Consider the following 21,536-nt stretch of genomic DNA (forward strand, 5'->3'; position numbering starts at 1 on the left):
CTGGATTCCAGTATTAGTAGGACTAATCATGATACAATGGCTTCACAGTAAAGTCAACAAAATTAGAACTAAATCCAAAGATCTCAGCACAACATACCACTTTCAAAACTTGATCAACCACTACATATAAACCCTGAGAATACAAGGGCAGCTATGCATGACAAAAAAAATAAAATAATGGATTGTGTTATGGTAAACCTTCTACATCCTCACACCTATAACACTTTACAAGACAACTTTCAGAGGCAGAATTTATCCATTTAGTCCAGCTGTTACTGGATGGATAGGCACTCATTAGTACACATTTATGCATCCTATTAATATCTTAACTATTAAACAGCACCAAATTACACCAACTTTTACCTCAAGTTACAAAATTACAGCCCTAATCCTCATTTGCAGATTGGCAAATGCAGCACTTCCACCTAGTGGACAAGTAGAAATAATTTGTGACTCTAAGACTACATGGAGGAATACTGTTACACTAACTATAAAGAAACAGATACAACAGGAATAATGCTTAAACACCTTTATTGTGCCCAGTCAAAAATTCAAACTTCACCCTTTTAAGCAAACTTGGCAGACAACGAGGTAGAATGACAGAGGAGCTTGGGAAATAGCTCTGCATGGAATGCATATGGTGAGAAGGACATTCTTAGTTCTGAATGTAATGTTATTAATTCAGACTTTCAGCAGGAGATGATTAAAGTGACATTTGCATTTAGTCTGCTAAGGCTCTTGGTACATTCAAGGGAAGTCTATGCTTTTAAATACAAGCAGCCATATGGGCTCACACCCACAACACCTGCTGATGTACAATATAAGTGATTAAAAACCTACCCCTTTACAAAGTGCAAATTAAAAAGTGCAATAAAACTACGTGCAGTCGATGGCCATTCTCATTTATGGATTAATATATTAAGTTGGTTTGAAATCTGATCGAGAGCAGTAAAAGCAATGCCTAGTGGAGGCACGCACTGAAATTGATCTGAATTGGCAATTAGATCTGCAGGGTTATGCGCAAACCTCTTGTTCTACCAAACAGAACACTGATAAGGCAAAAATACTCCAAAAACATGGAGGGGAAAAAACAAAAAACAAAAGCGCAAAATTAAAAAGCCGCCGGGTAGATTGCTATTCAACCTTTTCCATGCCATACCTTAAAACTGTTTCATGTAAAAATTTATGAAAACTAAAACTGTGAAAAATGTCATGATGAAAATCTGGCTTTTGTAGTTGCATCTCAAAAACGTAAAAAAAATTGGCAAAAAAGTGCCAGAAAAAAGCAGCTAGTGTGGAAGGGAAAAACCAATTAAAGGCACTGTATGGCTTCCATCTGTTAAACAATGAGACTTCGAATGATTTTTACCAACACAAAATAGCAACCTATATAAAGGGGAAAAAAATAAAAATAAAAAACCAAAAAAATAAACACCTTCAACCATGGCCTGAATCAACTTGGTCAAAAACTCTGGGTCTTCCCATCCACGGGCCCCAGCTAACCCATCTCACTGTGTACAGTGCCAAAGTGAACAAGCCAAACTAAAAAAAGAAAGTGCAACAGTGAACTTTCTACAGTGTTTTCCCATGCCCCAACTCCTCGGAGGGCCTTTTGAATTGGGGCCGACTCTGGAGCAGTGCCCCGAGGGGAGCAGGCGCAATGGACATCCAGGCTGAGGCATCGTGCTGCCATGCGCGCTTCAGTTGATGTCCCGCTTCTTCTGGTTTCGCATCAGAGGGCGGTGGTTACTGAGGATGTCCATGGAGTGCTGCCTATGCCAGCAGGAGCGACAGTAGTACTTGAAACAGGTCTGGAGGGATAGGGAAATGGACCATCATCATACAGAGATGTGCAATTTAGATTGCTAAAATGGAAGAGGGGAAAAATAAAGTCACCTTGTCCCTGCAAAAGAATGGCCCAGGCTCACGACTGCATAATTGACAGATAGCATCCTCCAGGTATGGGTCAATCTGAACCTAAACGGAAAACCATACCCATGAAGAAAATCAGAAGCAATGAGGAAATTGTAATATTGAGAAGCATACTAATTATCAATTTATTAAACATACATGCACTGCAAGGCAGATATTGACAAATGTGACTAATTTCAGATCAATTTTCATATAATCATTTGTCTGGCAAATAGAGATGCACCGATTGATCGGCTGGTGACCGGAATTGGCCGATTTTCACGTGATCGGCGACCGGCCGGTCAGTCTGACAAATGCCGATTTTATGCTGGTCAAATGCACTCGGGCGCCGCATGATTTACATCACGCAACACACATTTTTTTTCAGCGTGCATGTTAATCAATGAGTGTACAACGGGAGCAGGAGCAGCGCGTGAGCGTCAAGCAGGAGCGTCGCGAGCAGTGAAGCGCGTGTTTCGTCTATTTGCTGCACTGCTCACGCTCAATTAAAGGGAAAGCACACTTTTGATGGACAAAATAGCCTAAATAGGGTTTCATAAAAAAGTGCCCAAAATGCACAGAATTTACGTGTTTTAACAAGAACTGGTGTAGGCCATGTCAGAAAAGACGACTAATATTTATAGAAAATGTACCCATTTAAACTTGTTTTATTATTCAGTTTGTACAAGTGATTGCAATAGGCCTGTGTGTGTGCTTTGAGAAATATCTTTATACTGCAAGGCTATATTTTTTATTTTTTATTTATATATTATTTTATTGCCATTCCCTGTTTTCAGAGACGTTTAGTTTGCTAAATACATATATAAAAAAATTTTTTATTGGATATTGAATGTGAAAAGGAAATCTTTTCTTCCATAACACTGCACTTTAGATGTGTGTGAATTACCCACACCTGGAGTAATTTATATAGTTCTATTTTATAGCGTTTATCTGTTCAAAAAAAGATGTACTATGCAAATTGTAAAATGTTCTATTACAGAAAAGATATACAATAAATATTTGTGTGTGCTGTAAAGTGGTTAGAAAAAATGAAAGCAGCTAAAATTGGTATCGGCAGGTCAAACTTAATGAAAAATCGGCCCAGAAAATTGTAATCGGTGCATCTCTACTGGCAAAGTCACAACAGCAAACGCACATTTCTGAATGTGTAGATTCCATGAGCAGCGCTAGTTTTCAAGTGGTCAGTTAAGCAGTAAAGCTACAGACTCCGTTACAGGTCAGTCCATTTGAAAGGAGGGTGTGATATGAACTACCATAATGTGTAAAATACTGGATTTGCCCTCATCTACCAATAATTTAAATCCACAGAAGACCAAATAAACTATAAGAGGATATATAGATATAGATACATGACCTGAATATTCGTTCAGTGGGTATTCGAGTTTGGGATTCGAATATTTGTTTCCCCTTTTTTGCACACCTGACATCCCCCTCAAAACAGTTCTCATTCACTCTTGAAAAGGTTTACACAAAATCTAGCAAAATACAATACAATTATCTTATATACACTGTAGCTTAGCCATTTTTATTAGGATGGACAGTTGAAGGAACCCAACCTCGTTTTATAATAAATATTTGCTTCTTAGCCTACTAAATTGTTCCCTGCAACTGGAGTATTCTGTCTAGTGCACAACTGGGTTAACAGCTTGCATTTTGGGTTAAGCTCCATTGCTTTGACATTGTGGAAAATAGAATAGAAACAAAATGTATTAGCCTTTTTTTCCCCATTATAGGGCTGTGCTGGTAAACTTGACAACCGCGATACACTTTTGTATGCGAATGCCGTTTAACAGTTTTACATTGACACGAGTGAAGCGCAAACCTTTATTTACAAAATAAACAATAAGTTAGCAATTAAATGTTACGTCGCAGCCATAGAAATGTTTGGATTCATGACGAATGAGAGATTTGTGCGCGAGTCCATAAATTTAAGCTTTGTATTTTGCAATCTGGTCTCCCAATTATCAGCAAATTTAACACTATTCCATTAGTTATTCCACTGGACACGGAATCTCTGGTTTCTTTTCACAAATCTTCACTCACGTCTCACCCATTTTCACAGGGGATTATAAACGTTTCTTCCTTTGGTTCGCTTTAATTAGGCCTATTATATTTGCATTCTTTACTGTGGTCAAGTAGAAAAACGCTTCAGAGTCAGACCAGCCCATATTATATTATATTATATTATATTATATTATATATTATATTATATTATAGTCAACATTTGAAGTGGATCAAAAGTCCAAAGATGTCCTAAGACAAAAACCGGAATGGTTCAAAATTCATGTATAACTTTGAAAGGTTTTGATCCAAACCATTTAACCAATGAGTTACCTCAGTATTAGTAGCATATACAGTGCAGCATGCAAAAAGGCATCAAGATAGTACTCCACTACTAACACAATAAAATAAGGCTTTAAAAGTGTTACTCTACCTTCTTTGTAAATTTGGGTGTCTTGATCTCCACAAATGCAGCACTCACAGCTTTCAGATAACTGCGTTGGTTGTTAAAGGTTACACGTCCAGATCCTGGAAAAAGAGAAAAACAACGTCAACATGTCAAACCACAGCATTATACTAAAATTAGTTACGATTAGAGGGAGAAAGAAAAAAAACATTTGGTAAGAAATTCTCACCAATGGGGTACTTGTGCTTGTCTGTGTCAATGCCTGCATACACTACTCCTCCAAACAGATCATTCATGATGCTGGCCAGGGCCTCAGCATTGAGCATGCCATGCAGAGCTCCTACAAACACAGTGTTCCTAGGGTCCAGCCTCTGAGAGGGGCAACTCACATAGTTACTGTCCGAAATCACCCAAGGGATCACCTGTGCCTGAAGGGTCGAGAAATGACAGGTCAGCATTTCTCAAACATCAAGAAAACCACAAGATATTTTACCATATACATGCAGGTTGAGCCATTTAAAAGTAAAACCATTCTGGAAGCAGGTCAACAAGCATTGTTCACCCACACAGTAACCTTTTTGGTACAGTAGTTAAAAATCCCCAACATACACTACCAAGGCCATCTGCACGTTAGGAAGTGCGATAAGCTTACATCTTTGCAGCGCATCCTTCTGCTGGACATTTTGAAGTAATACTCGCTGTAGCCCTCAGGATGGAGCAAGTCCTCAGTGCAGTCCTGAAGCAGGGCACGCACAGACTTGTCCGATTCAAACACCAAGTACACATAACCTGAAAAAGGGACAAGTGTCACGTGCAAGTCTCACTAGGCCAAAAGGTTACTCATTTCAATTGTCTTACAGCCACCTGCATAATTGTAGGTTGCACATCAAACTACAACTAACCTGCGTATGAACATTTTCCAAAGTGTAAAGACATCCTTAACTCCCAGAACAGTTACCACCACATGTGTATGAAAGGTTGTTATAGCCACCAAGAAGTTGAGTGCCACACCATCCTGCCACAGTGCTGTAATAAAATAAGTTTCCTACCCTTTTAGCATTACCTTTGGGCATATTACCTTTCGGAGGGCAGCGAGGGTGCTTGCCATCCTTACCTGGCCACTCAACACTCAGAGGGCCATAGCATTTAAAAGTGTTTATCAAACCAGCTGGGGACAAAAGAGAAAAGCTATTAGTCTAGAAAAATAAATAGGAATGGCATATTTACAGTACCACTCAGTTTAGATTCAGCATCAGTCTGAAATTTAAAATATCTTCTCTAATTTCTGTGATAAATATTCCCTTCAGAAATCATTCCAGTATGCCGATTTGGTGCTCAAAAAAAAAAAAACATGTTGAAAACAGATGTGCTGCTTAATATTTTCGTGGAAAGAATTATCTACCTTCAGTGATGTCCCAGGGAACTCCTCCCAAAAAGACCTTGCAGGAATAAATGGGATTTTGGTAGTGTCTGGGGGGCAGCTGTCCACTCCATGTGAAGGTAGCTTCATTGATTGCTGTGGAGCACAATATCACAAGTTGAGCACAACAAGCAATACACCACTGCACCAGGTTTGAACAAATATGTTCAAGGGGAGTATTGAGTGTGGTTCAGAGGTTTTCGATGGGAGGGTGAAGGGGTAGGGGATAGCCTATAAGATCATGCACTACAGTAGTATGCAACAGGCCATACAAGCTGCCTGTCTGTGAAGCCAGGCCTCTCTTTCAATGCTGAAAGGGCTCTCAGGAGTCTTCATAAGGTCCCAGTTGGGCCAGATGGAGGCACCAGGCCAGCGGTGGGACAGGCCACCGCCTGAGCTGGCACTGGGTGGTGGGGTGAGAGGTGAGCTGCTGAGGTCCAGACGAGAGCCGAGTGCTAGCTTGAGAGGGTCCCTTTGCATACTGGACATAAGGAAGGGCATAGATGGAGAGATCCTCAATGAAGACTGCAAAAAGCAGGAGAGAGAATTTAGGTGTGTAAAAGTGTTAATACCATAAAGAGTTACACCTTTAAAACTAGCCATTTCACCCTACACTTTGTATCACAAGGGGAGTCAAATTTATTGGTATGGTGCTATTGACAATGCAAATTAAAGCAGTTTCACAGAAAGTTATGCTGTCAAGTTATGACAAAGTAAACAATGCTTTAAATTCGATTAGATTAACCCCACCCCCCCCAATCCCATGAAAGACAACCTTTGGAGTTCTGATTGCATGGCAGGTCTTGATAAAGTCACACTGCATTAGAGTGTTTGAGAGAGTTTAACTTGTTTTCTTAATTTTAGCAGTCATTTAAGTGATGTTACTAAATTTAAATAACATTTCTCAACAGCTTGGTATAGAAACAAGACTTTTGTCTTATATTGTCTTTTAAATAGACAATTACGATGTTAAGCCCATCCTTATGGTGTTTGGAAATTACACATTATGGGAAAGACTTTGTTCATATCGTTTAAACCGGGAGCTGCAAGAAAGTCACTTCATAATGTGCAAATCCCCAGTGAGCAAGACAGATGCTAATGCTACAGAGGAACGGAAAACTAATTTGTGGTGGTAGAAGAGAGGAAAAAAGAGAAAAAAAAAACAATTACCAGCAGGTCTGAGAGATGATCAGAACCAGAGCTGAAGCCACTGGTCTCAGAGTCCACAGGGCTAATGGAGTGAGAGTCCAGGAAAGATTGAGAGCTTAAGCGTGCCATGCCGGGAAATTTCTCTAGGAAGTCTGTGGCACCAATAGATGGCTCGGAGTAGCTTGGAAGCTTGTTTGAGAGCTGGCTGGGAGTTCCCAAAATCCCTTGCACTGAACAAAATCAGAATTAGTGACAAAGCAAAAAAACAAAAACAAAAAGAAAACCCATACATAAATGGCCCCAAAGAAATCATAACAGAACAGATTCTCTTTGCATTTCTTCCCTAAACCCCCCAGAACAAACAAGCACAATAAGACAAACAAAAACTGAAAAAGAACAGCTCTCATTCAGCACACTATTGAGAATTACCAATGCATGAGGCAGGCCGAGAATGTGTGGCAAGTGTCAAAAGGCTCTGACTCACTCTACAGGCCTAGCGAGAACAGTTCAAACCCACTCTAGTCAGGCCACTGATACCAATAAAGACAGTCTCACTTCAATTCACGCATGTAGTTCTGTTTAACACATCAGACACTAGATTGAGCGGATTCATTTAAATTAATAAAATAAAAACTTGTCTCCACCCAAAATTTATGCTGCTTGAATAAGTCAATGTTGTAAACAGAATGTGACTTTAAAACCAATTTAAGCTACTCCAGAAAGAAACTCAGTTTAACAACACCATTATATACACTGAAAAACAAGCAAACATTAAGACTCACTTTAAAAGAATATTGCATAAATGATAAAATGGCATTACTTCAACTGTTTATGTAATATTGTGGCAATGTTATCATCAGGTTGTGGCAATGTTATCCTAAGATTGCTTTAAAGTGATTCATTTCACTCACGTGAGGCTGTGTTGGTCTGTACTGAGTGATCAGTGTCATGGCTGCTCCACGGTCTCTCCCAATCAGACAGGCTGAGGGACTGTAGGCCCAGACCCCAGTTATTGACGTCAGGCAGACCCCTGGATGAGTCCTGGCCACCGCTGGGAAAAAGCATCCTGCTCCGGACCGCAGACAGGTCAGAGTCGGGACGATCTGTTAACAGAGTCCAGAAATGAAACACACACAGTTTGGCGACTCTGCATCAGCAGTGGGAATAAAAGGCATGCACATTCGAGAAAGCATTGGCTCCCTAGACTCTGGTAAATCACGGATCGCCTCCCTCCGCCTGGCTAAACTGCACAGGAGCAGCTGTCTCTGCAAAGATGACCCACCCTGCATGTGACCCAGGCGCTGCTGCCCTCACAGCCCCTTGCTAATGACATCAGTCCCTGGCCTCCTCTGATGCCACACTACCGTGCATTCCTGACAAATTCTCCTGCAAAGAGGCAGCTCCTCCTCCCACCTCTGGCTCCCGTTCGAGGTGGCAGGGAGAGAGAGCATGAGTTCGCCGCTAGCTGCAGGCTAAGAGATAAACTCCAGTGAATCGCAGGACTGTTGCTAAGTAGCTGAAGAATGAGCAATCTGGGCTGCTCATGCAGAACTGGACAGCCTCCAACTGCTTGCTTCAGCCCTGATTCAGCATCCTCCGTCTCGCCTGCATGACATTACATGACCGTTGCTGTAATGATTCCCTGAGCACATGAAGCTCGAATGCAGGGCCAAAGCCAAAAGTGCAAACAGCACTGCAGCAGATGCATTTGAATGTGGGGAGCGAAAAAATAAAAATACTGTGACGAAAAGGTTACAAATCTGTATTGTTATTGTGTCTGCACATATATTAAGAAATGGTGTATGTGCTACTCTCCTTCTCACACAAAAAAAAAAGAAAAAAAAAGCAAACATTACAATTTACCATTAAAAGGGTCTCGCTTGCATTTGGCAGTAGGAGTCGTGCACACCCCGCTCAGATCCAGTGAGTTGCCTAGCATGGTGTTCATTCTGCAGAATGTGTCTGCATTGCTGCATGTGGACAGGGCTGGAATGTCAGAATCCAGGCAGTTAAGAAGTCTGGGATTTTCTCTCTGTCAGAACAGAAACAAGAGTCACTAATGGTAAGACATGAGGTGCATCCCAATTTGCATACTATTTGAAGACATTTTGTAGTACAAGTTTGAGTGGTGCGTTTCCCGGATGGATGATGCACTTATTTAACAGGGGAAGAAAAAAAAAGAACAATTTCAAATTTGGTCACTCAAATGTCACAGCTTTACTTGCGTAGCAAAAAAGGAAGGGCTATCAGAATCCAACGTTGACTGACACAATATTTTAAACCTTACACACTAAATGGTTGAGCACAGAGCATAGATAAGTGCATAGCAAGTAGTACATAATTGGGACACAACTATAGGTCTGATTCCTTCACTGCCTCTTTTACTCACCATTTCACATTCAGCTAGGAAAACATTAAAAGGTCATAAGATTTGAAGCTGGACTAGAATTAATGTCCAATTTTCCCCTAGTGTGATGGAGCATAATAAACATTTAATTTGTAGTGCAATGGGTGTCACGGCTATATATGCTGTGGAATTAACAAAACAAAACAGCCAATGACTGATTAGATTGGACAGCCCTGATCAATTGCAACTATATTAGTGAACCTCTCACTGTAAACATGATGACAGACTGAGGCTATCATACATAGCTAGCATTTTTGCATGCTCAACAAGACCATAATGGAGCACTAATTACTTTCACAAAACCTAAAAATCATAAAACTGAAAATGCGGGCCAAACAAGCACCAACAAAACATTTAACACACTCACGGAATCCCATAGACTTATGCAAGACTCAAAAACGAATTGGCAGACTTTCTCTTGCTGAACTACTCACCAGAGAAAACGCCATTGTAACAACCAAAATTATCGAAAACAACACTCAGATTAAGTCTCCTAAAGTCTACTTAAACCATTCGAATGAAATTTTGGCCTAATTTACCACACCTGTGTTCAGGTCCAACACACCGGGGGCCAGTCCTTCTCTGGCGTTAACCAATCACAGATTGCAGGTTGATTTTTATTAATGAGGGGGCGGGCACTTGGCACGGCGTAATTTGCAACAAGCTAATTTACTGTTTCAAAACGTTCGTGTCCTTTAAATGTCCAGATTTAGCTATACAGTGTGATTTATTACATTGAGTTTTAATTTTTCTAATTAAGTAAATAATTGGACGTGGCGTCTGACGTGTATCCTAGTTTAATATATTAAATCTAACAATAAATTTGAGGACTTTTTTTTGTTGCCATTATTGTTTTAAATCTGCACAGTGCGAGTTGCATTAAGTTGTAGTATATGAAATATGTAACGTGTGAATAGCTTTTCCTGGCAGAAATCAGGACCACGGAGAGCACCATTTATAAATTAGGTCTTCATTGATAACAAATTATACATTTTGGAATCAAGACTTTGATAATACAATAAATACAAAAGTGTTTAACAGGCACATTGCTTTAGTGTTCATGTTCAATAGCAGCTTGTTGGGCATGTAGCCTATTTTAAAAACAATTACAAAGACTACGGAGTAATTTCCTCCAGAGGGCAGCACTGATCTTACATTGTTTGTCTTCTTAGTTCAACCTTAAAATTAAATGTTTCATAGGACCCTGGTTTTACAGACAAGGCTTAGATTAAGCCAGGAGTAGGCTTTATTTCAATTGGGACATTTAAGTAGCTTTTATAAATGTGCCTTATAAGAATTGCTGGTGTGAATCTTAAAACGAAACAATAGAACTGGCATTTTAAGATATATCAGTGCAAGTTACTTTCAGTTAAGACTGCTCAAACATGCCTTTAAGTCTGTGACTAGAACAAACTGTCTGTGAAACGGGCCAATATTATTTCAAACCTGCTTGACTTTATTTCTTCCATGAAACAGGAGGATGTTAGGTAAAATGGTAGTCTCAAACACCATTCATTTTTACTGCATGCAAAAGACAGCAAATGTGAAAAGCTCTCAGTCCTTGACATTCTACCATGCCATAACATCCACTTTTGTGCGCCATGGACGAAGGTCACGCAGATTTAAAAACCTGAGTGTGAATAAATTACATTTTTAGGTGAACTCATTAAGTGTCCCCACTAATTCTGGATGCATGTTATTGATGAGGTTTCATGCAAGTACAATATGTATCCATGCAAGTTACTGAAACTGAACAAACCCATAGAGCAGTTCAGCATTAAAAGTGAAAAGTAAATAAAGTACACAAGCCATTTTAATGCATTCCCATTTTAATACCATCATACAGTAGTATTTTTACAAACTTTTTTTTTTTACAAATACACTTCTAATGTCTGAATTAACCATTACTATACCCACATTAAAATCATGCACCATTGTAGCATATCTTTATATTCAGAGTATTAACTTGAAACAGCATTTTCATGTTAGCAGCCAAATTTGCTGTCCATATAATGTTAGTTTGTGCCACACTGACACAGTCAAATCAAAGAAAAATTACAACTTAATCTCTGAAACTGCTATAAAATGGACATTGATACAAAAACAAACATCAAAACATACAAAGAAAGAGTTACCAATAACTTATACAGATTACTTATTTCAATTGCACAAACTTTTCTCCCCAGATACACACTAGATTGAGTTAGTCTCATATTTTGAAAAGCTATCATTCCCTCTGTGATGTGTTACAGTGGAAACTAGCAGGGGAAGTCATCTGTCGGACTGGACATCACCCATCAAAATGAGTTGGCCAAGGTTTTGCACATAACATAAGCAACTTAAATGACCAAGCTATCAAACAAACAAGGTTACACCAGTCATGAAAGCAACAGACGTACTAGAATGACGCACAGAGCTACACTTCACGCCAAAACTAACATGCTTTGTGTATGCAATGTCAGTTGATTGTCTCATTTTACTTAGACCCAGAGCAAATCTCAATTAATGAACATGAAAAAGAGCATCTTAAATTCTTCAATACAAAATAAAGGGGAAAAAAAAGTTCAAGGAGCTGATCCATTAAGAACTACTAAGGTCTATTGTACCATCTAATATGCCTTTTTTATTGTGCTGTTGGCAATATGACTTCAATATAAGCTCAATGAGCAATGTGAGCTCAAATTTCATGTTTTCATGGCCTAATTCCACAGTTAATACATCCAAAAACCACAAGTTCAAATGAACTGGACTGATTTTAAACAGGAGCTGAAAGGCGCCATTTGCAGAGAAAAACCTAAAAAGAAAAAGACAAAAGACAGCAATTACCAAGATCGTCATATTATATATATTAATATTATAATATATATTAATATATATATAAAAAATATATATATATAAAAAAAAAAATGCACAATATTATATAATCACTTTGCATGGGAGAGGTAGTGGCCTTACTATATTTTTTTAGCAGAATTGCCTTGATTTCCATCCAGGCTGGGATGAGTCTGATGTGGAGGGATACCAGCGCATCTAAAAAAAAGAAAAAAGTATTGTACCAATAATTAGAGATTAACACAAAACAGTCTTGTGACTGTGTGCAAAAAAAAAAAAAAAGTTGACCAAGCCATATTCTCATGTGCTCATGACACTTTACAGTTTCATCCAACAGTTGTGACTACTGATAAATCTATCCTTGGACTAATCTAAAGGCCTCACTAAAGACATTTTTAGGAAAGCATGTAACCGAATCTTCTCAATTCATTAGCATGAGACCCAACCAGTCACAGTTGACACATTGTAACACTATACGTTTGTGCCAAGACCATAAGCCTTATACAATTTGCCTTTCTTGCCATTTAGATTAGTCTTTACTAATCTGGAATAGGTAAAATGTTAGTATTGAGCAAAATCAAAGTTACACACTTAATTGTGCTAACATTCAGTGGATTTTAAGCTCCATACAACATTATCAGATGAACTGTAGTAAATTAAGCAAAGAATACAACACCAGTATTTGTAATTTTAAAATAAATAATACATAAAATAAGACTAAACCCCTAATGTGGCTTAAAGATGACTGATGCACTTCAACTTATGGTCCAAAAAAAAAAAAAAGCCTATATATTTAGGAGGCTGCCAAATGGGTGGACGCATAAGCAATGTTTAAAGACTTCCATGGATCAGATTCTTTAAATAATGGTTTCCATTCCCTTAATGAATCCATGTGCACTGAAAGCACACTCAAACCTTCATGCACATTTCTAATAAATGTTCATTCATGGGTGCATTGAGATCACCTAACAAAAGCACACATAGCCTACTGTAGTGTAAAACATATATAAAAAGTTAATTTTTTTAAACTATGTGACTAATGGAAAAGCAAATGTCAAATCAACTTAATGTGTTGCTTTGTTTCTATTTTGAAAAAAAAAAAAAAAAATGACAGGATGACAAGCAGGATTTAATTATTACTAGTGGTGTTGAATAAGTTACTCGAAAAAATTACATCTTCAACAGTGTTATTAAATTACTGTACTAGTTACTCTAAAACGTATTGCATACTTTCTAAATACTTGAATACAAGGATAGACATGAAACTGTTCTTTTAATTGTTTCAAACATAAAAAAGCATAAATTATTCTTGAAATGACTAGAGTATTTAAATGGAGTTTACATTAAAAGCATACATTTTAACATTAGACATCACTTTGATGTAAAATTCACAATTGTTTTATATATAATGGTTCTAGTCTACACAGTATTTAATGCAATTACATCAAAAGCAATTGAGTCATCCCTTACTTTACCTTTTACCCAAGTGAAAAGTAATTTAATTACAGTAATTAATTACTTCGTAATGCATTACACCCAACACTGGGGGAAAGAAAAAGGCAAGAAAAAGACAAGATGGCCTCACCTGAGCATGAAGCGCGGCTGCTGCGGCGGCAGCTGCTGCTGGGTAGGTGAAAGCCGTGTGGGGCAGGCCGGGGCTGAGCTCCTGGGTATAGAGAGGGTAAGGAGACCAGGCCTCTGGAGACGCTGGGATCAACGTTGCACCTGTCAAGTCATCTGAGGAGGTATAGCAAACCATCACTTCAGACTCAGGCCAGCTCAGCATGTCAGACTAAAATCACTATAGATAGTGTTTGACAAATTGTTGAGTCAGAGGCCCTCACATTCCAACCGTCTTTAAAATGTGCAAACAGCAGAGGCAGGAACTGAATATTGGTACCTGTGTGATCTTTGGTAATTTCTGTGACTTGGCTTGGAACAGAAGAGAGGTTGAATGAGACGTGAAGTGCTAATGCTTAACTTGTGTAAGAGAAATTGGAGAACCTTTTGCTAAATGATACATGCATGTGGAAGTGGATTAGTTTCTTGTGTTTTCCTAAGATCTACTCTAGATGCGTAGCTACAGAGTGTGTGCCTGTTTGTCTCTGCAGTGTGTGAACTACCACGTGGGCCGTAGGAAACTTACATGGGTCCCGTGCTATGAAGTGCGCTCCTAGAGCTGGGTGGATATTTGTGGGATTCGGAGTGCCCATCAGCTTACTCTTTGCCATCTTCGTGTTGGCCTTAGCAAACTCTAACCGGAGGGTCTGCGGGTTTTCAGGGTCAAATCGAACCCCCTGGAGACACAAGGGGGGGAGGGGATAGAGTAATGGGGATGGGTTGTGCCTGCCAGACCCTGGTAAAAATGTGCAGCGTGTCTTAAGCTGGTGCCCACATGCAGGTGAACGATTCTACAAGTGACTGAACAGCAAAGCTAGTGGTTACCTAAACAGGTGGACTACACACTAAAGACAAGAGGAAAACATGATGCTCAATAATACTTTGAGTTCTTGAAATAAACATTTTGCACTTTTTTTGTTATGTGCTGGAATATGAAAAATGAATATGGGACACCAATAATAATTTAATGTTTTATGAGATAAGAGAGAAGGGGAGGTAAGCTATGGCCATTTGTGCTAGAAACTGTAAGTATAAAAGGTACGTTCTTGATGTAGGCTATACAATACATCCACGCCAAATCAAATATGAACCTAGCTGAGCTTCATCCAACAGATTTTCAATAATTCAAGCCATTGCTTACAGATGGCTGGTTTCTTACGTTTAATGCATTTTTTGCCGCTTCAGCGCCGGAACGGCTATCAAAGGTTACAAACCCAACAGGCTGGAAAAGAGAAACAACAATCAAGGGGGAAAAGAACAACGTCACTTATCAAACACACAAGATATTACGTTTTATAATGTAAAAATATATTTTAAAGAGATAATTTTGGTATGTTATCCTTATTATAAATATAGTTTTCATAATAAGTGATCACTAAGCAGTCCTAAATTTAGGTAAAAAAAAAAAAAAAAAAAAAAAAAAAAAACCTGCAGCACAAGTGCAAACATGTTTTTAATGTACTGCAAACCTGCTCAGCTGTAATATCCAACAATGTCTCACCTGCTTTGATGTTAACTTGATAAGTGAACCCTCATAACCCTAAAAAGGAAGAGAAATCCAATTAGCAGCAATGTAGTCACATGCTTGAAAAGGAAGAAATTCCTGCTGCACTCCCCTTAAGAGGCCAACACTGTCAGATGGAGACATTTACAGAGGATGCACTTTACTGCACTGCTAACCTGAGCGACTGGAGCTGAAGATCTCCAAGCGTTAGAATTGGGATACGGTTTAGCAGCAATTTATGAACTTGATCATTCCATTCTAGTTCATTTGTTTCAGTGAGAATCTTAACCTAAATTTTCCTTTTTTTAATTTTTATTTCTTTGACATGGGTATGAGCATAAAATATATTATTTTAATTAAGAGCTAAGACCTAAGGGAGGTAAAAGTTTTGGCTAAACACTTAAAATATCTGTTTTTTACCTTAAATGGTCGAAATAGCAGATAGAGCTCACGAGGTTTGATATCTGTTGGCAGACCACTGACAAATAGAGTTCGTACCTGTAAAACAAGAAATAAATCAAATGCCTAATTTAAATGTGAAATGACTAATAAAAATAAAGCTTATGGTTTGTAACCAGCTGAACACAAATACAAGAAAGGCAGGAATTGTGTTGTGGCATAATGCAAATACTCTTGGCAGTTTGAAATTCAAACCACAGCAATTTACAGTACAAGACAAATGAGTTTTGTATGACCAGATTCACATAAATGGCTATAGAAAAAACAAGTGTGCATCCACTGGCTTTGACTTGGTAGGAGGTTCAAAGACACAATGGAGACAGTGGAACCACAATGGACAACATCGCACAGCGTGACTGCACTTCCTTCCTTTGACCCACAGCAACAACCCCGACAGCGCAACAGTATTCCTCTGCCCTCAACCACAGCTCAATAACCCATACACCTTAAAATGCTATGCTTCACCTGACACATTTAGAATCTAATGATCATGTCAAAAGTAATATTGTATAATATCATAAATGTGAATATTTCATTCACATACATATATAAAATTCACATTTATTTGTATAGCACTTTACACTATACACTATACAAGCAGCTTTACAGGTCTACATTACAAATTAGAGTGATCTGTTATCAGATGTGACAGATTTATGTAGCCTACATTTCTAAAATGCATAACTTGGACAGTTAACTAATAATGTTGCTAATAAAGTTTTATTTATTTATATATATATATATATATATATATATATATATATATATATATATATATATATATATATATATTATATTATATATATATATATATATATATATATATATATATATATATATATATATATATAAAAATCCCCATTTCTTTTTTCTTTTAAGTTAAATTTATAATGGGACACTTTTTGCCATTGAGATGACTGCTAGTGGAACCACAACACTTTTTTTTACAAGTATTTTATATGAACCAATTTATGCAGAGGATCCACAATCCAAAGGAGTATTTTTGAAGCTGTGCGTTATGATTAGGCTATATTGTCTTTTTCTGCCACTCAGATGGCATTCATGAATGGATCAAAACGGCCTGCATAAGATCAGCGTTGTCCATTTAAATTTGCATAAAAAGAAAAGTCAACAGTAACAAACTGAAATAGCCTACTTCAGTTAGCTATGCGTTTGCAAACTGTGCGCAATTTTAAGAGTAATTTATGAAGAAACCGCGAAATCTTTACGTCGTACTGCACACACACTACAAAATATTATAACCATTCATTCAGTGACGCTGAAGCCAGTTTCAAACAATTCAGTGATACAGACAAAATAAATCATTAGATTGACAAGCTTGCAGACAAGGAATTGAACTAGCACGTATTAATCATATTAAGAACTTTGCCAAAAAGGAAATATATATAAATAAAAACTTTGAAGCAATCCTTACATGGGTGAAGGAAACGACATTAACACGCGCTCTATTGAAAAAACAAAATCTATCTATCAAGCAAAATTGAATTTACCGGAATATTTTATTTTCATTTTGAACAGAACTTCAAACCACCGTCATTTAATTATCTTGAGTGATTGTTTCCTTACTTTAGCCTCACAGCAAAAACTTCGCGGAGAGACGCTGAGGCTCCCGCAAACACCTCCAAAGTTTAAAACAAATTTACCGCGACATAAAATAAGATTTACTCTTCACAACACTCCAATCACGCCGAACTCTCACCTCCTCTTCAATAGAGACGTTGTTGTTTGGCTCGGAGTCAGACTTGATACTCATCTTTGTGCGTAAACTTGAGACACCCAGAAGGACTGGCAGAAGTTTCGTTTTTTCTTTTTTCTTTTCTCCCTCGTCCTAAAGTGCGACTGGATCCTGATGGCGATGCGTGCGGGATTCAGCAGAACTTGTGCGGGAACACCGAGGTCGTGTCAAAAGTGGCAGGTGAACTGAAGACGCGAAGGTGACCCGGTGAAAAGAAGTGAAGTGCGTGGTGGGGTGGGGGAAGAGAAAAAAAAGAAATGCCGGTGCCACCTCACATTTACCTCGTTTTAAACGTTAAATTTCAAAGAAAGCAGAGCTCATGGGTAAAACCTGTTCCATAGTTGACCTGCTCGCCAATTAGGTCATCAAGTGAGATGGGCAGGCTCGAGAGCGGCGTTGCAGCTGGTGGATAAGCCAACCCCTCCATTAGTGAATCATCGCCTTCATGGGAAAGTACGGACCAATTGGAACCGCTCCTTGTATTATTGGAGACATCTCATATCAACTGCATCAGGAGGAGGGAGGAGAGTAAATAAATAACAGAGAGAAATTGCATATTAATTCGTTCACCCAAGAGATATTAAAAACTTTGTAAAACTAACTTTCTAGTTTCTTTATGGGGGGCAGTTGTGAAAGGGTCAGGGTGTAACCTATGTATCCTCTATTTGTTTGTTGAAAAACTGAGCTATTCTAAAAATAACCCTGACATTTGAGTGCACTTAATTATGGAAACATCTGTTTAAAAGGAAAGCTGCTTGACTTTTCCCTTTAAACACTGTGAGACACAGTGAACCGTTTATTAGAAGTGGGCCTGTACTGTAAAGCTTGTAAATTTTGTTAGACTGTTTGCACCTTCAACTGGTCTTGTGTCCCGTTTCCTGACATTGTGTAGTCACACAATCAAAGTACAGGAGCTTGGTGAAGCCGGCGGGGTGCGGTGAGAGTTGAAAACATGTCTTCTCCCCCCCCCCCCCCCTCCTTCTGATTGACCTAGTGTTTTGTACAATCTGTCTAAATATAGACAAATTCTTTCTTGCCAGGCCTCTCTAATTCCATTGTACATAAGGGAACTATGAACTATTTATAAATCCTACAGATGTTTATACACAGACTTGCAGTTTGTTTGAGGCCCTGTCTTATAGCAACTGCTTAATTCGGTTAAAAGCTCCAAACTGGATGTGTTCAAAGCTTTAATGTACTAATAAATAGTTTGGAGTTCTTATGAGAAACATTTACCAACAACAACATCAAATGAAAGGTTGACCACCCTGATGTCAGCTTTTCCATTAACACTCATTCTAATAGTAACCTATGCCTCTTGTCTTGTTCTCAGGGGTTTAAAAATAAGTCAAACAGAGCACAGAGGTACACAGAGCCAAAGATGATTATACAGTAGACAGACTGATAGACATATCAGTGCCAGGCTCTTAAAGAATGACAAGTGTACAGATTGGCTGAGTGCAGACATGCCACAGTCAGAAGGGTGCTGGCCTTCATCGAACACATTGCACTGCAAAGTGACATTCAAAGCAATAGTTTTCCTTCAAGTGCTGTGTTGGTGATAATACAGACAGATATAGTTAATCCCGACGAATTCCCGGCAAATTGTTAATCGACATCCCGTTTCGTGTCATCTGCTTGTTAGTGGTGAAGTCCCCAACACAAAGCCTGTACAGTGGGGCCAGAATGCTGTGATGAGGCCTTCATGTTTTATTGGAGAAGAGCAGGTCCATTGTCCCAAAAGCCACCTCAATCCACACTCCTCCTCCTCACGCCTCACTGGCCCCATCCCATCGCATCAGCGTCACAGAGCTCCACAGCACTTAGCTTGTGTTCCCTGTGTCCTCTGTGCCTCACTGCGTATCCACCATTTACTCCAGCTCTCCTTCTTTCAGCTCAGAAGAGACTTCCAAGTCTGATTGAGAGAGAAAGAAAAACTTATTTTGGAAAGGCTTTTTCACTTGTGCATAACAGATTAGTTTATTGAGAGTGTTTTTTTTTAGCTTTTGATTCATGTTGTGTGTGACTGCAGACTGAGCGATGCATCAACAATAGGCCACAAATACTTGTTTTTGCCTTTTTTTATTTTTTTATTTGGTCAGCAGGACTGCATCAGTGTAAGAGCATTTCTCCATGACAGACTGATCTGCACTCAGTACTACTCTAGTCTTCACTCCCACACTGATATTGGTCATCGTGTTTCCTCATTGAACATCAGCTTTTTGATGCTCAACTGGGATTCAAACAGTTCTCCGTCTCGGGACACCTTCCTACTCAGTCATTTTAAGGCTTATGACACACAAACACCTAGAACACAAAGTCACCACAGTTCATCGCCTCATGGTCAGGGACATTTTTGCCACTATAAAAACAAACCAATGGCATAGAATCTCTGGAATAATTGTTGATGCAGAACTGAATAAAACAAACACAAACAGAATTATGGTAAGTGCAGCTTGCATCAATACAGTCCTTTCCTGTTTACTTATTGTTGGCCTCTTTTGCTTCTTAAAGCAACGAGACCTTGTGACCGAAGGATATTAGTATGCCCTTTAGCTTTCTCTTGCATCTGTATTCTCTTCTGCCAAAACAGAGCTGACAAAAACTCTTGTGTTAATCTGTCATTTCCTCCATCTGTCTTTTCTTATAAAAATAGCAAACAACTCTATGAAAATACCCACAAATGATAACTAATGTTTTTGTTAGTTACAAGCCATCCGAATATATTTAAAATAGAAAGTTTTTGCTTTTATTCACATGTCGGCTAAAGTTTTACTATATCTTCTGGATTCGAAGGCTATTTATTGTATGTCCTCCCTCATATTTTCATGAATCCCATGTTTCCTGTTTAAATTTGGAAAATGCACATGAAAGGTTATGCTGTTAAAACAAAGGGCAACACATTCCCAGAGAGACAAATTCAGATCTGATACCCTAGAGTTTTGACGCTGTCTTACATAAACATTCCATGCATTTAGGAAATACAAGGTCTATGTTGTCCGTCATGGCTGTTTGTTAAAAAAGGAACGTCTCTTGTGTATAATGTAAAAACCAAGACTTTAAATAGTAAATACACTGGAAACTGGATGGGAACATCAAAATTTGGCCCTGTTCCTTGTGCCTAGACTGGCTGCCAAACAGGACAAATTACAACAAACTCCCAATGAGTACTCAATCTCAAATAATTGGGCTTAGCTCATACTGAGAGAAACAAATGTGAACTACTGTGTGTTCAGACAAATCAAGACAGAATGGACACTAATAAAATGAATTATTACATTTATTATTCATTAAATAAATGAAGGAAAATTTAAGTCTACAAGACAAAACCCACAAGAACAAAACTCTGATCAGAGAATATTTGTGTTATTTTAATGTATAAAATATCTAGTTATGTTTTAGGTCATACGTACGACCTCATTGGGTGGTATTTCCTTATGGTGAATTTAACGCGGATGAAAGCGAGGCTGTAATGGGTAGACTTACAAAGTCTTTACAAATGGTATACTGTATAAAGGTAGGCCTACTAGATCATGTAATTTTGTCTACTGAAACTTCATTTAAAAAAAAAGATGTTTCATCAGCTGAACAATTGGCATGTTGTTAAACTACAGTACAATCCATTGAACACTATTTACTCATATCATTCACAGCCTCGGTTTCATGGTGCTACAAGATCTATACCATGAGTACACAAACTAAATTTGTTGTTTCAGTAAAGTATTGAAACTTCATTTTAGGGGACGGACATCATCATCAAAAGCAAGGCTTTTTAAAATTTTTTTTTTTTTTAAACATTTAACATCCAGCTAAAACAGCTTTTGAGACTCAAGCAGAACTTCATAAACCTCTCGCACAGCGCAGACTGCAACTACAGAAACACAGAAAAACCAGTCAAGAGGAACTGATCTCATCAAATATTAAACAGAAGTCGGGGGAGTGATTCAGTGATGCATGGGACTGTTAAGGGCTGAATAAGGGGCGTGCATGATGGAGCTTAAGTGGGCCAGCACCTATGCATATGTTTAGATTTACCTTCTCAATAGGCGC

The 21,536-nt window shown here is 38.5% G+C and overlaps 2 protein-coding genes across 4 annotated transcripts; both read right to left on the reverse strand.

Annotated features, from left to right (window-relative positions):
* Window positions 1-515: 515 nt before the first annotated feature.
* On the reverse strand, window positions 516-9,906 carry cpeb1b (cytoplasmic polyadenylation element binding protein 1b). 3 transcript variants are annotated; one of them, XM_084403931.1, is made up of 12 exons: window positions 9,860-9,906; window positions 8,772-8,940; window positions 7,820-8,011; window positions 6,930-7,138; window positions 6,032-6,284; window positions 5,742-5,855; window positions 5,403-5,507; window positions 4,992-5,128; window positions 4,569-4,767; window positions 4,367-4,461; window positions 1,897-1,977; window positions 516-1,811 (listed from the first exon to the last, which is right to left on the reverse strand). In XM_084403931.1, the coding sequence occupies exons 2-12, from the start codon at window positions 8,854-8,856 to the stop codon at window positions 1,701-1,703; spliced, it is 1,581 nt and encodes a 526-aa protein (XP_084260057.1). In that variant the 5' UTR covers window positions 8,857-8,940; window positions 9,860-9,906; the 3' UTR covers window positions 516-1,700. The 3 variants fall into 3 exon arrangements, with proteins under 3 accessions (XP_084260057.1, XP_084260056.1, XP_084260058.1); XM_084403930.1 differs by lacking the exon at window positions 9,860-9,906 and adding an exon at window positions 9,750-9,821; XM_084403932.1 differs by lacking the exon at window positions 9,860-9,906 and adding an exon at window positions 9,683-9,744.
* A 1,220-nt stretch (window positions 9,907-11,126) lies between these two features.
* On the reverse strand, window positions 11,127-18,111 carry rbpms2b (RNA binding protein, mRNA processing factor 2b). Its single transcript, XM_084403936.1, has 8 exons — window positions 17,451-18,111; window positions 15,692-15,769; window positions 15,269-15,307; window positions 14,927-14,989; window positions 14,294-14,444; window positions 13,733-13,884; window positions 12,271-12,345; window positions 11,127-12,109 (listed from the first exon to the last, which is right to left on the reverse strand). The coding sequence occupies exons 1-7, from the start codon at window positions 17,502-17,504 to the stop codon at window positions 12,280-12,282; spliced, it is 603 nt and encodes a 200-aa protein (XP_084260062.1). The 5' UTR covers window positions 17,505-18,111; the 3' UTR covers window positions 11,127-12,109; window positions 12,271-12,279.
* Between the last annotated feature and the right edge of the window lie 3,425 nt (window positions 18,112-21,536).

Source organism: Rutilus rutilus (genome assembly GCF_951802725.1).
Source record: "Rutilus rutilus genome assembly, chromosome: 3".
NCBI classification, from domain to species: Eukaryota; Metazoa; Chordata; class Actinopteri; order Cypriniformes; family Leuciscidae; genus Rutilus; species Rutilus rutilus.

What these genes read in the sequence shown, in the direction of transcription:
- cpeb1b (XM_084403930.1), bottom strand. An exon ending in ACAGACCAACACAGCCTCAC is followed by an intron (nt 7,139 to 7,819) that starts GTGAGTGAAATG and finishes GATTTTGTTCAG; the next exon opens with TGCAAGGGATTTTGGGAACT. An exon ending in GCTTCACAGACAGGCAGCTT is followed by an intron (nt 5,856 to 6,031) that starts GTATGGCCTGTT and finishes TGTGCTCCACAG; the next exon opens with CAATCAATGAAGCTACCTTC.
- rbpms2b (XM_084403936.1), bottom strand. Translation starts at nt 17,504, where the DNA reads ATGAGTATCAAGTCTGACTCCGAGCCAAACAACAACGTCTCTATTGAA. An exon ending in TCAAGTTAACATCAAAGCAG is followed by an intron (nt 14,990 to 15,268) that starts GTGAGACATTGT and finishes TCTCTTTTCCAG; the next exon opens with CCTGTTGGGTTTGTAACCTT. An exon ending in CTTCATAGCACGGGACCCAT is followed by an intron (nt 13,885 to 14,293) that starts GTAAGTTTCCTA and finishes ATACCTCCTCAG; the next exon opens with ATGACTTGACAGGTGCAACG.